General features: G+C 35.3%; 1 protein-coding gene across 7 annotated transcripts in view; it reads left to right on the top strand.

The window, feature by feature from the left end:
- The window catches only part of PPP3CB (protein phosphatase 3 catalytic subunit beta), a 50,939-nt gene that overhangs the window by 26,052 nt on the left and 11,935 nt on the right, over positions 1-12,952 (top strand). For 3 of the 7 annotated variants that reach the window (XR_010071626.1, XM_063338922.1, XM_063338924.1), the window contains exons 9-12: positions 1,073-1,198; positions 3,209-3,286; positions 7,790-7,874; positions 8,779-8,876. Coding sequence is in view for 6 of the 7 variants with exons in the window: in XM_063338922.1 (XP_063194992.1) it covers positions 1,073-1,198; positions 3,209-3,286; positions 7,790-7,874; positions 8,779-8,876 (387 nt within the window). In the remaining variant the exon portion in view is untranslated. Of the gene's footprint in view, positions 1-1,072; positions 1,199-3,208; positions 3,287-7,789; positions 7,875-8,778; positions 8,877-11,534; positions 11,731-12,952 lie in introns of all 7 variants that reach the window. The other 4 variants (XM_063338923.1, XM_063338925.1, XM_063338921.1 and 1 more) reach the window with 3 other exon arrangements.

Genomic DNA, 12,952 nt, shown 5'->3' with positions numbered 1-12,952 from the left:
TGGTCTAAATACGGATCGCCATGGGAAATGTTATTAGGGAGGTGTAACACGGAAGGAATTAATTTTTGTCCATCCTCCGCTTAAGATAAAGTTGCACAGAAAAAGCATTCTTAATATTGTGGAGCAAGATTTATAAGTCAGAATTACAGAGAAGAGCTTAACTGTGAATTAATATTATTCATACATGAGAACAAAGTTCAACAACAGAAATAATTAAAAATAAAGCCTGCTGAAATTCAAGTATGACATTAAAGTATGGCATTTCAAGTATGTGATGAATGAATGATCTCCAAATGTTCAAATAGTGTTCCTTTGAAACCAAGACCTCTTTTGTATTAAATACATTGCATTTTCTCCAACGCACCTCCAAAGAACCACCCCCCAACCCATACCACTTATGTAGGGTCATTAACTGTATAGAGGAAGGTTGTTACTTGCACTGATTGTAAAGTAAAGGAGAAATAAAAATAGCTTCAACTGTTTTTTTTTTTTTGCATTTTTTCACCATCTCTGTGGATATTGTGTTTTAAGAATCCTTTTTCACATCAGCTGTTCCCAGTGCAGTGCAAGCTTAAGTATGGTAAAATGTAGTCAATGCTTATTTAGCTTTAGATTGCTTCTGCTTTTCTGCTTTGTTTCTCTGTGCTTCCCTTTCTCCCTGATCTTCTAGATTTCTATGGTTTTACTCCAGGCTTACAATGTGGGAGTACGCATATGAAGAATAAAACCTGAATCTGAATATACTGCTGTTCTGAGTTAGAATTTTGTTAAAGTTGCTGAAATTATAGCTTTTCAGGACCTTTTAAAATCTTCGTTCATTATAGACCTATAATAGGATAGTACAGAACTATACTGACGTGTTACATACCATAAACTGCAACATTCGCAATAAAATAAAATCCAAAGTTCTCCATTAGAAATATGTCCTGTAAATACTCTGAAAGAGAATGGAGTATCTCTGGGGTTATTTTGTCTATAGTATAAAATAGAGCTAAAACAACCCTGTGACTTTACATTTATGGTACTCACAAGTTTTAAACATTCGTTCCAAAATTTCTGAATTTTATTCTAGCTGCTGTATTAAAATATGAAAACAATGTGATGAATATTCGTCAGTTCAATTGTTCTCCTCATCCTTACTGGCTACCAAACTTCATGGATGTTTTCACATGGTCTTTGCCGTTTGTTGGAGAAAAAGGTAGGCAAAAGTTACAATCAATGAATTTCTTTTCTTTTTCTCACAGATTCATGATGGGAAGATTATTTTTTTAAAATATATTTACCAGTGAGAGATTAATTGCATAATTTTTGTGAAAGTGGATATCTGTATTTGTCTTTATCAGGTAGACTTCTCGGATGCTTAATTAGAAGATTTGGTAAAGTTAAACTGATTGGGAGGGGATATTTGGCATGTGAAAATGCCATTTCTGAGAAAGGATAGTCTGGAGTACAACTTGCTCTACAGGTTTTGGTTGCTTTCTTCACCTGTTTCAGTCAAGATAGTTAGAGCTGCGTCTGATAAAGCAGAGGTGTTAACAGAAATTGTAATCCTCGTTTAGGGTGTATACCTGCATTGTTAAGTAGTACCTTTGAAATACCTTTGAGCCAATATGAAAATTGTTCATATTCTACAAAATGCTTGGGTTATATACGTTATTAATCTTGCATAGTTATAAAGTATGTTGAGAAGTTCACATAAAATTTTTTCTTTTCTATGTAGTTACAACAGATTGACCTTCATTAAAGATAACTTTGTCAGTTATGATTTTTCTTGTAAAAAAGATAATTTAGCACATTTTTTTTTTCCCCTCTAGAGTTGATAACTCAGAATCTAGGACACTTGGGCTCCAAGTAGTCTTCAGTTAAAAAGCAACAAGGTTAGAGGCTATTTGGGTCTGTTTAAAATCCTTCCATGACAGGAATACTCTTTTTATAAAAGAGATCTGGAAAGCTCTTTAAAATTCTTTGAAAAGTATTCTTGATATGATATATTTATAGTCATATAAACCTAGAATTCTGTATTTGTTTATATTGTCTTTAGTGAGCAGTTAAAAGCGAATAATTTGGACACTTTTTAGTGTGGTTAACCCACTCAATTTTTTATTTGTAAATGGAGGGACCTGGCATTTGAAAGGAGACTTCTGTTTGTATCTCTTACCTCATGATGCAGTGGATAACCCTTTGGTATTGAAAAATATTAATACTGTTTATTTTGCTTTTGTTACCATGCTGGTAATGAGACATCAAGTACTGTTAAAGTTGCTCATTGACTGGAATCATGCTGGAATCATGTTCCTTGTAGTTTGTCTTGCCTTTGAACAAAGACATGCTTCCACTTTTGATGAAGGATACAGTGTCAGTGTTGTCTGGTCTGTGTTGAAAAGATCAAAATCAGAATAATTTGTTTGGTTTTTCATTAGAGAGTAAATCTTTTCCAAGAAAGGAGAAGAATACCATAGCAGATAGCACAGGGATTGTATGAATTAGTTATGAATAAATGTACTCAGCAATTTACAGGGTTTTTAACCATCTGACTGAAGTTCTGGAGTAGTTTTCTGAACACTCTACGGGGAGGAGGAGTTTGACTGTTTTAAGAAAGAGTCTGATATACGTGGGAAACACTGAGTGGCAGAATAGGGACATTCCTGGAGAAAGAAAATACACGCTTTTTGAGACAACTTTATGTTTCCACTATGTCAGTATTCTTACGGAGAGTTTAAAAAGACACGTATTTTGCACCATATTTATATCATAATATTTTTCTGCTTCTACTACATGCCTGCAGGTGCCAGGAATGGAATGGCTTTCTTGTCTTAAACCTAAATTTGGGCAGTCAAAATGTTTTCATATTTAAGTAAATTTTGCATAAAAACTAGTTCAAATACTTGTCCTAATGTAAAAATACCAATATACAAGAAGAGAATGCTTATCTGAAAGAAATTCTTGTAAAACAGGAGATAAAGTTCTGCAGTGTTCTTTGATTGTTAGGTGGTATAACTTCAGCCGCCTATTTTTCTGATCTTTTTAAATTCTGTGACAGCACACATCAAGAAAACCACGTATTTTTGAAATCAGATTACTGAGCAATGGCTATGATGTGGAAGTTCATTCACTGTAGTTTCTGGTTATAGACTACTTTTATCTTGTGTGCATGGAAACATTTAAAATTCTACAGGGAATGAATTAAGATTTATTTTTTCCTATACAGTAACAGAAATGTTGGTGAATGTATTGAGCATTTGCTCTGATGATGAACTGATGACAGAGGGAGAAGATCAATTTGACGGTAGGGTTTACTTTAAGATCTATAATTCTTTTTAATGGCAATAACTTGCGAAACAGTAGTTAACGTAGACCGATGTAGCCTTACCTGGAATTTGAAGAAAATGTTCTTCAAATTTTAGTTTAGATAATGGCGGGGGGCGGGGCGCCGAGTGGGCGGAGAAGGGAATTGTGGTTTTGTGTTTATAATGGTATCCTTATCTAATTTCTATTTAAAACTGTAACTTTTTGTGAAAAATTCTCAGAATTTGAAACATACTAAATGTACTTTGCTAATATTTAGAATACATTTATTATAAGATCTTAAATTTCTTAACATTGCTCTTCAATAAAGAGTTGATATAGGTGAAAGTTGGGTATAATATTTCTTATGGCAAAGTACTATCCAGAAAGTATGAAATACAAGTTTAAGTCTTAGTGTTGGAGTTTAAAGCGTAAAAGTTAGAAGGAAAACATTTATATGTACATTGTATAATATGTATTTATGTAATGAATTATAACATCTTTCTGTCATGTAAACTATGATACAGTAGATGGTTAAGGAGGTGTTTGTAGTATGATGATTAAGAAGCAACGTTAACATGAAGACCTAGCATATCGCACTTTGTTTTGTTGTTTTTTGTTTTTTTTTTTTCCAGTAGTGCTTAATGCCACACCTAAAGGTTTCTCAGACTTACTTCATTTTATCCAATAACAGAGCTGATTTGGTGGATTGTTTGATGATGGGGGAGGAGGAAGGAAAGTTTCATCAGCCTTTGAGGAACACTAAAGATCATTTATAAAGATATTAGAGACATGACCCCATTCTTAATGTTTGATGACTACTCTGTTCAAATTCAGTAGCAAAATAGTGTCGTGCTAAGCAGATGTGTGCTTTAGGTTGGAATACAGTGGTTATGAGCCACTTGAACTTTGTTGCCATTTAGGTTGTTGCCAGAAGTGTGAAACTTGGAAGTAGTCTCAGATGTGATCCTGCAAACAGTTAATTTATGTTTTCCATTCAAGTAATCTTACTAAATTGAGCATAAAGCAATTACACCAAGCATTTGCAGGGTAGGGTTTAGTGGTATTCTGAGACGTTAGGATTTAGGTTGTCCAGCATAAGTGCAGTCATCAGTTGATTGCATATGCCCTGTCTTTAGTACAATAGTTGCAGTTTCCTAATTTGAATTATTTTATTCTTCTGTCTCCTTTAACAATTTCTTTGCTTGATGCATCTCTTAATGCCACCTAGGTACTGTCTATGCTTTATCTTTCTATGTGAATGGATTTTTTTTTAACTGTTGACTTTCAAGCTTTCACTTGTTTATCGTCAAATTTTAAAATACACTCAACAATTCCACTTCTTGTTGGATGAATGCATTTTTTAAGTGTTGCAGTTTTCCTTTTTATTTTTTCACATTTCTTCTCCATTCCTTCTTTATTACCACTGCCAAGTTAAATATCTTTATTTTGTTTGTCTCACTCACCTTTTTCTCCATCGTTCACTTCCTTTTTTTCTGGACTCTCCATCTGAAGAGCGACTCATATATGGCAATAAAAAAGGTACAGACCAGACAGAGTAGGAATGTTTTGAAATATGACTTCCTAGACCTGGTAGTATAAGTATTAATGCAGAAAATACCTTTCTGTTGAGAGACACATGTAGTATTTCATTATTATTACCCATTTTAATGGGATGTTTATAAAGACTTGTGTATTTTATGATCAGAAGTCATATTCCAAGACATCTGTCTTTCTGTGCATGAATTTTTTTCCTCCTTTCTTCCATTCCTTTTTTTGTAGAATTTCATTCTTTACTTATTTCTAAAATTTTATCTTTGGTCCTGCATGTGTAGGGAGCGTTCAGTTGTCTGTCTTGCTCTTTAATAATTTTATCGTGAGCTTTTTTTAAGATTGTGCATGGAATGTGTTTATACAGTGTTCCAAAACCTGGTTTGTATAGTACTTTTAGTTTCCTTCAACTGAGATGTCATAAAGGTACTTTTTGGTTGTATGTGCAGTTTTGAAGATGGCTGGATGCAAGATGTGAAAAGCAGCCTACTAACTGAAATTCATGGTCTATCACCTGGTTTTTGGAAATTCCAGGGTAGATAATTCTGTGCGGAAAAATTCTTCTGACCATTACTTACCTAATAATCAATTTGCTATCTCTATAAATTTGTCACTTCCAGAGAATATTTCTAATACTTGGGAATGTATTAGATTATAGAGATCTTTCCACGGATTATGTGAATTCTTTGGAACATAATAGTATGAGTGTTGACAAATTTGTTTCCTGTGCAGGCATTGGGAATGGAGAATGGGAGATATCTCCTCTAATTTAGGGTGTAATCAGGATGTTCTTCTGCAAGCAGATGCCACCTTACTGTCTCTTCTCTGAACTAACCAGGATCCAGTGGCCACATCAGTGCCGTGCCGCAGCCTGCAGTAATATGTTTGGCCTTCTGGCTTGGCTGTGTTTCTTCTGGAGGGCTGGGGCAATGAAAGATCATGTTAAAACCCCAAAAACTAACAAACCAAAAACCCCCACCAACGAAACACCAAAACTACCCCAAACCAGCCTTTCTCTTTTTAAGGCACAGGGACCTTCCAGAGTAGAGATGTGGGTGCTAGCACTGCCTGAAATCTTTTCAGCCTGCACTGCGCGTTGCAGCTCTGCAGCAGCATCGCCTTCAAATGGGTGTAGGGAGGAGGAAGACTGTGGGACTTGTAGGGAAAGATTGATGGTCCCTCGTTTAGCCCCAGCCTTTTCAAAAACTGTGAGAGTCTCCTCCTCATTCCAGATCCTCAAGCTGTTATTTAATTGTGTTCAAAGAGAGAAAGTAAAAACTTCTAGAATTTTAAAAATTAAAAGTTAAAATTTAAAATAAATTATTTTCAGTAAAAATGGAATGTTTTAGCCTATCCTATTGAAAGTTTTTCCTGAGCCTTCTGGTTTTTGGTCTTGTTTCTTTTTAATTTGGTGTCTGCAGTTCATTAAAATTGTTCCTTTGTCGAAAAAAGCTTTACTTGGTAGTTCCTGGCTTTTTTATTTCATTGAAATGGTTTGTCATACCCCGAGATACTTTCATTGTGTTCGTAGAAGGATTCTCTCTTTCTCCCTTTTTTTCTTTGTCACTACTATACGTTTTCCTTCTTGTGTGATTTTGTTGTTGTTGTTTGCCCCTATATGCCTTATCTTTTGTATTTTATTCGGTTCGGTTCAGGGCGGGAAGTCTACCCACTCTTGTGCAGCTGTGGCCTGAAAAGGGTGACTGTTGTGCTCGAGTGCGTGTGTTCTCCTGTGGAAGCTAAATACTAGTGAGCGGGGATGAAAAAAGGCTTCTTCCACAGCTGCCTTCTTGGAATGGGAACAGAGAAATTTGTGGATATGCAGCTTTTCTCTGCCCACTTCTGTGATCCTCTCTTCTACATTCTTGCAAATTAGTTTGGCATCTTTTTAACAAGCACATTTCTCCCAGGGTTGAAGAACAGTGATATATGGAAGATCTGGAATACCTAACAGAGCTGTCTGGGTTTGTTCACTTTTGGTCCCCTGTGGTTGAATTCAGAGTATAACTGAGTTACTCTTACCTTGGTGTAATTAATACTCTCCTTCCCCAATGGCTGAGGAGAAGTAAGGATTTTAGTTTTGATATCTCCTCATCTGCCTTTACTGTTTTAGTGGAATTGAGGAGTCAGCAAAAGGAGAGGAAGATGAGGGGAAGGATGACTTTGACTTCTATACATTGAAACAAACCAGCAACACCTAGTGTTGGAAAAAGGAGCTTCTGTTTTCATAATGTCAGGGCCGGCAAAGGCGGCTCTCCTTCCCAATCCAAGCCTCCTTTCGGAGTTTGTCTTCACTTTTCTCTGTCACAAATGGTGTACCCCTGCTCTGTGGAGTATGCAGTATTTACTCCAGATCTTTGGTATTTGTAATTTCTGCAAATGATGCAAACCTAAGATGATACGGAACATAGACTTAGGTGGTAAGGGAGGCAACACTGCAATTCTTCGGTGCTTTATTTTGTGGGGGTGTGTTTTGGGGAGTTGACATAAAAACAAGCAAACTATTGTTTTCTCTTGGACAGCTGTTTAAGAATTAGCAACAAATCTTTATTTTTTGTGGCTTTAGTATCTCTTTGGCTTCTATATTGGGCTGTATGCATACATCTTGATACACACAGATGTCAGTGAGAATTTCAAATGTAAAATTCAGGCAAATGAGTTACGGAAGTTACTACACTATAGTGGTGGTAATTTAGATGCTTGCTAGCATTAAGGAAGTCACTGTGAACATCCTAAACTTTTTTGTATGTGTGTTTTGTGGACACAGAGGTGATGGTGGTTTTGATGGCATTCTAAAGCCGTAATTTTATAACTTTGTGCCCTTAAGTGTTTTGGGTACTGGCCTCCTGTGAAGAGAACTGAACTTCAACAGTTGTGTTGAATTTGATGCACTTTAAAATGGTGAACTTGTAAGTACTCATGAGCTTGAGACTCTCTCTTATTCCATTGAAAGTAGGTACAGCTGCTGCACGGAAAGAAATAATCAGAAACAAAATTCGTGCAATTGGCAAGATGGCAAGAGTCTTCTCTGTTCTCAGGTACTTCATGACTTCTGCATTCCTAACCCCCCCTGATGTATATTAGGAAAACAGGAAATCTCTTCCAGGATAATGGATGCCAAGTATTTTTCAGGGAGATCATCGTTCTGATGATCATTTCAAGATCATCAGAATCTTGTTTGGCACATTGATGCACCCTGTTGATGTTGGTATTTTTGGTTAAAGAATATTTTTAAGTTATTTTTGAGCATGTTTCAAGAAATTAGATAACATGATCTTTAGTTTACAAGTTATTTGTCCAATCATAAACTAGTGAATGTTGGAAAGACAATACCAAAATAGAGAAACTGAAATCAAGGCTGTAATGGAGCAGGTCAGGACTGGCTCAGAAAATTTCTGGCATACCAGGAAGTTGAGGTTTAGGGGTTTTTTTTGTTTCAGGTTTTTGTTTGTTTGTTTTCAGCTTTTAAAGAATATCCTTTTCTTTTACCTGTCTAGATCTAGAGATTTCACAATCACATTTACCCAGAATGTATAGTTTTCCACAGACCATAATTGTTCAAATAGGGATAGTTTTTTAAAGTTGGTATTTCCTGAAGCATAGACACTTTGAACAAAATTGTGGATTGTTTTATGGCACTGAGATGTGCTCAGTACCTCATGAGGCATTCAGTGCTAATTTCAAAGCTAATGAGCCCGCATATGAGCAATTGCTCAGAATTTGGTTCAGAAGTAATGGGTGTTTCTAACTTCTAGGCAGAGGAAGGAGTGGTATGGAATAGAAATATTTTCCCCTTTCTGGTTGGTTGAATTTGAATTTACATTCGGTCTTGCCACGCATAAAGCACAGCAAAAATAGGCTCTCCCTCTCCCCATCCCTTATTTTACTTTAATACAGGTTGTCACGAGTGGGTATTTACGTTTGTGTTTTTTCTCACACCAGGGAGGAGAGTGAAAGTGTGCTGACACTCAAGGGTTTGACTCCCACTGGAATGTTACCTAGTGGAGTGTTGGCCGGAGGACGCCAGACCCTGCAAAGTGGTAATGATGTTATGCAACTTGCTGTGCCTCAGATGGACTGGGGCACATCTCACTCTTTCGCTAACACTACACATAATGCATGCAGGGAATTTCTTATGCTTTTCAGTTCTTGTCTTAGCGGCTGATACAAGCATAGTGTTATGTGTTAATCAGGCAATGTGAAATGGATACTTAACCAGGGTATAAAACTAAAAGCAAATGAGTTCAGCTGTGTCGGGACACATTTTTCAGACTTTGAGCTTCCTTAGTTTACAATTTTTCAGGTGGCGCAGATGCCTGAAGTGGGGTGACCGTATAGATCTGGTATCAAGGCATTTGATCATTACAGATACAAAAATGGCAATGTAATTTTGCATCATTACTTGTCTGCTTTCCATTAAAATGGTTTTATTATAGATGTGTTAGTATTTTCACTGACAATGTCAAGTACTTGTTGATATTAACAAAAAGCTACAAGCTGCAGAGTTCCACATTATACTCCATTGATAGATTGAAATGTGCTACGTTTTGTACCCTGGTAATTAATGCCAAAGTTTGTTCTCTATGTTGTTTGTCAAATGTTCTATGTATAATTGACCTCCCTGAATTGTCCTTGTAACATGCTGTTTCCTTCCTCTGCAGATGTAGCTGCTTTCTTAGATCTGTCTGTCTCTCTCTAGGTATAGATGTATGTCTGTATAAGTGTTAAAATTAAACCACTATCCCGGACACTTGTCTGTCTCTTGATGTAGAAGCAATGTTGTAGCACCTTGTTTTTGAGGTTTGCTGCATTTGCTGCTGCACATTGTCCGTGCATTTCGAACAATAATGTACTTGCAAAATATTCAGTAATTGTTATAAAATCAGTTGAGAATAAAGGGATTGAATTTAAAACTTGTAAATAAATCAAAATAAAAGGGTGTTACTAAGTGTGCATATATTTTTTTTGCATGAAAATAAAAAGAACTCTATACAAAATATACCTGTAATCCGGCTCATTGAATATTTTGTAAAAGGTTTTTCTTCTTTTTTTTAGTTTGTTGAATCATTGGATCGTATTTTTCACAAGGCCCATAAATGATTAGGTAGACGTAGGGAGAATGCTACGAGATTGTACCAAATGGATTGAAAGAATGAAGTCCAGGTTTCTGTTCACAATGGTGGATAACTAAAATATACCAGTCTGAAACCGGACTTCATATCAGCAGCACTCTTAACGTAAATTATTCAAAGACTTTTTATTGGCCATCTTCAGGCTTTAATAGAAAGTATAAAACTTGTATCGGACCACAGAATTTTATAACTATTGAAAGATTGTGATATATGAATACCACTTTTTACACAATCAATTTTCCAAGAGTAGCTGCTTTTCTCATTTTGTGATTTAGGCTATTTATTTGAACTTTTAAAATTTTCTACGTAGTTTTTTTAAAAGCCTTTCACTACATTTTCTATTAAGCTATCAAAGCTGTTTTTTAATAGCTTTGAAACATGAATGTCACATTTTAAGTCATTTTTCAGTGGACATATAATGTCTACAAGTAAGTTTATATGTCCAGTGTATGTATGTGATTGTTTTGTGAATGTCTATAACAAGAAATGGTGTATGTTTCCTAATCCATCCAACTATTCCAAAAGCATATGTTCTAGTTTTAATTTTCGTTGTTTAATAAGGTACTTTATTATGCTTAAAAAAATGAGTCTGCATTCCTCTCACTCATTTGACAGATTTTTATCCGTGTTGCATTACAAATATCAGAGAGGATCAAACTGACTAGAAAATTTTTTTAACATAAAACGTATGACTTTTTACCATTACTGAAAATGTGGGACATTTGGAAAGTATGCAAAATGCCTTTTGGATTTTTGTGGGTGTGTTTTTTTTCTTGACTGGAACTTTTGATGGCAATATTCCTTGATGCACTACATTAATATACCTCATTTGTTTTAGTCGTGTTGATTGTTCAAGATAACTCATGCCAACTGTTAGTTCTCCTTAAATTGCAGTAACTTCTTTTTACTGATAAGAATTTTATTGATTCAGTCGTAAAAAAAGTAGAAGCTTTCAAATTATTATGCTCAATTGCAAAGCTAGAAGTAAGCCAAAAATAAAACTTCCCTAATTGACACTTTTCTAAACCATCATAATATCAGTGAATTCATATTCTTGGCAAAAGTATGGTCACTGGTAGTATAGAAGTGTTTCTTACTACAAGTAGTTAATTACCTTTTGAAGTATATTGTACTGTGTTGATCAATATACTGTCAATAATTTAAACTAGTCTAGATTTGAGAAAATAAAAGAACATAATATTAATTGTAGTATTTTTTTATTCTAGTCTTTTGTTTGCTTGAAAATTCACAAAATTGACCAATATGTCACGGGTTTTCCAGGTTTCAGTCTTACGAATGCTCGTTTTTCAATGGCACATTGAGAAAAGCTCTAGTCGTGCTGGTTGCTATTGAATCTATAAGAAGCTTTGAAAGCTGTCAGAAATTGGAGTGTGCATCTACATTTCTCTAGAGAGCTGGGCTGAATTATTTTTTTTTTATCAGGGCAAGTGTATATAGAGGCATATAGATATAAGTCTCCATGAATGCAGTGCCGATGCAATTTTTGCATATGTGCCTATTATAATTCTTAATGTCAGTAACATATTCTGTACTGGATCTTGGCAGATACCACTACTGTTTTCAGGAATTTTCGGCCACCCCTGCTGTCTTTTGTGAGATACTGGCCATTCTCAGAGGAGAGAAGCTCGTTGGCGTTTGTCGTCATGCAGAGTAGGGCTCCACACACGTTAGTCAGTCTAATGCGACTGCTGGCTGGGCAATGCTTCGACAGCTTCATACTGCGAAACAGGGCAGTCCCAGGGTGAGATACAACCTCTAATTACAGTGAAAGGGTTAAACAAAGACAAGTCGGTTAAACAAGATAATTTTGGAAAAAAGTGCAAATCTGCGTCCTATGGAAGAAGTCAATATATGATTTTATTTTTTTTCCCCAGAAATGTATGGATATATTTTTGAAAAACAAATCATAGGTTATTTTTACATAGATTTAATGTACTAGGATAAAAATAGGCTTTGGGAAATCATGGCCTTTGTATGTTTCTAAATTTTTTTTTAATGTAGATTTATGGGGTTTATTATTTATGTTGCTTGCATTATAGTAGCTGAAGTACTGAAGACCATATTAAGTACTGGTTTTTAACGTAGCATTTCCTAGTGACTTATTCTGTGAACTGAGTCCAACAAAATTATTTTCCAAATTGAGTCAACATCTGTTAAAAAAAACCCAGCAACCCAAACACCTAAAGCCTTATTCAGCAACGTACTAAACGCAAGCCTAAATTCAGAATTGTAAGTACTTCCGTGGAAGTCACTTGAACTGGCCAAATACTTCTTTTATCTTTCATTGCTGCCCTTGCTCTTAGTCAGAGGGGCAGTAAGACAGTTTTTCGGTTTTGTCTTGAATGTTGGCAAGGATTTTGTATTGGATCTGTCCCCTAAGTAAAGCTGGAATTGAGGATGGAAATGCCATTAAACCCTGTTGCTTCAAATTTGCTCTCAAGTCAAGAATTTTCTGAGCAAAGACTTCAGGATTACCTGCTACGTTAGCATGATACAGTATTTATTTGGGGTTTATCGGGGTTTACAAATAACTTAGTTTTAATTTAGATGTACCTGCAAAAGAGAATCCAACAAAATTATTTTCCAAATTGAGTCTTTATAGTGTGGTTTTTTAAGTGCTTGTATTTTCCAGTCAGTTTGTTCTGTTATGTCAAGTTGAAAATTATTTTTTTTCTTAACTGTGATGTGTATTCCAAGATCTTTTTGGAATAGTGCTACAAGTAGAATGAACTAGGAGTAAATTTTGAAATTTGTATTTATGACCAAACTACGTAATTTACAGAGATAAATCAGTATTCGTGATCTTTTCAGGGAAAGATTGAAAACAAAGACTTCACAGGTAACAGGAAATGGTGGCAAGAGGTGGTCTTTTTACATAGTTTTGTATTTGTATGGCAAATTGATTACAGTATGAAAGTATGTATTTGGTGACCTTCTAAAAGAATTCTTAAACTAATTTATTT

This window comes from Chroicocephalus ridibundus, chromosome 6, assembly GCF_963924245.1.
Source record: "Chroicocephalus ridibundus chromosome 6, bChrRid1.1, whole genome shotgun sequence".
In the NCBI taxonomy this organism is placed as follows: domain Eukaryota; kingdom Metazoa; phylum Chordata; class Aves; order Charadriiformes; family Laridae; genus Chroicocephalus; species Chroicocephalus ridibundus.
Note: the sequence above shows the minus strand (reverse complement) of the source record. Positions and strands in the feature narration are given on the sequence as shown.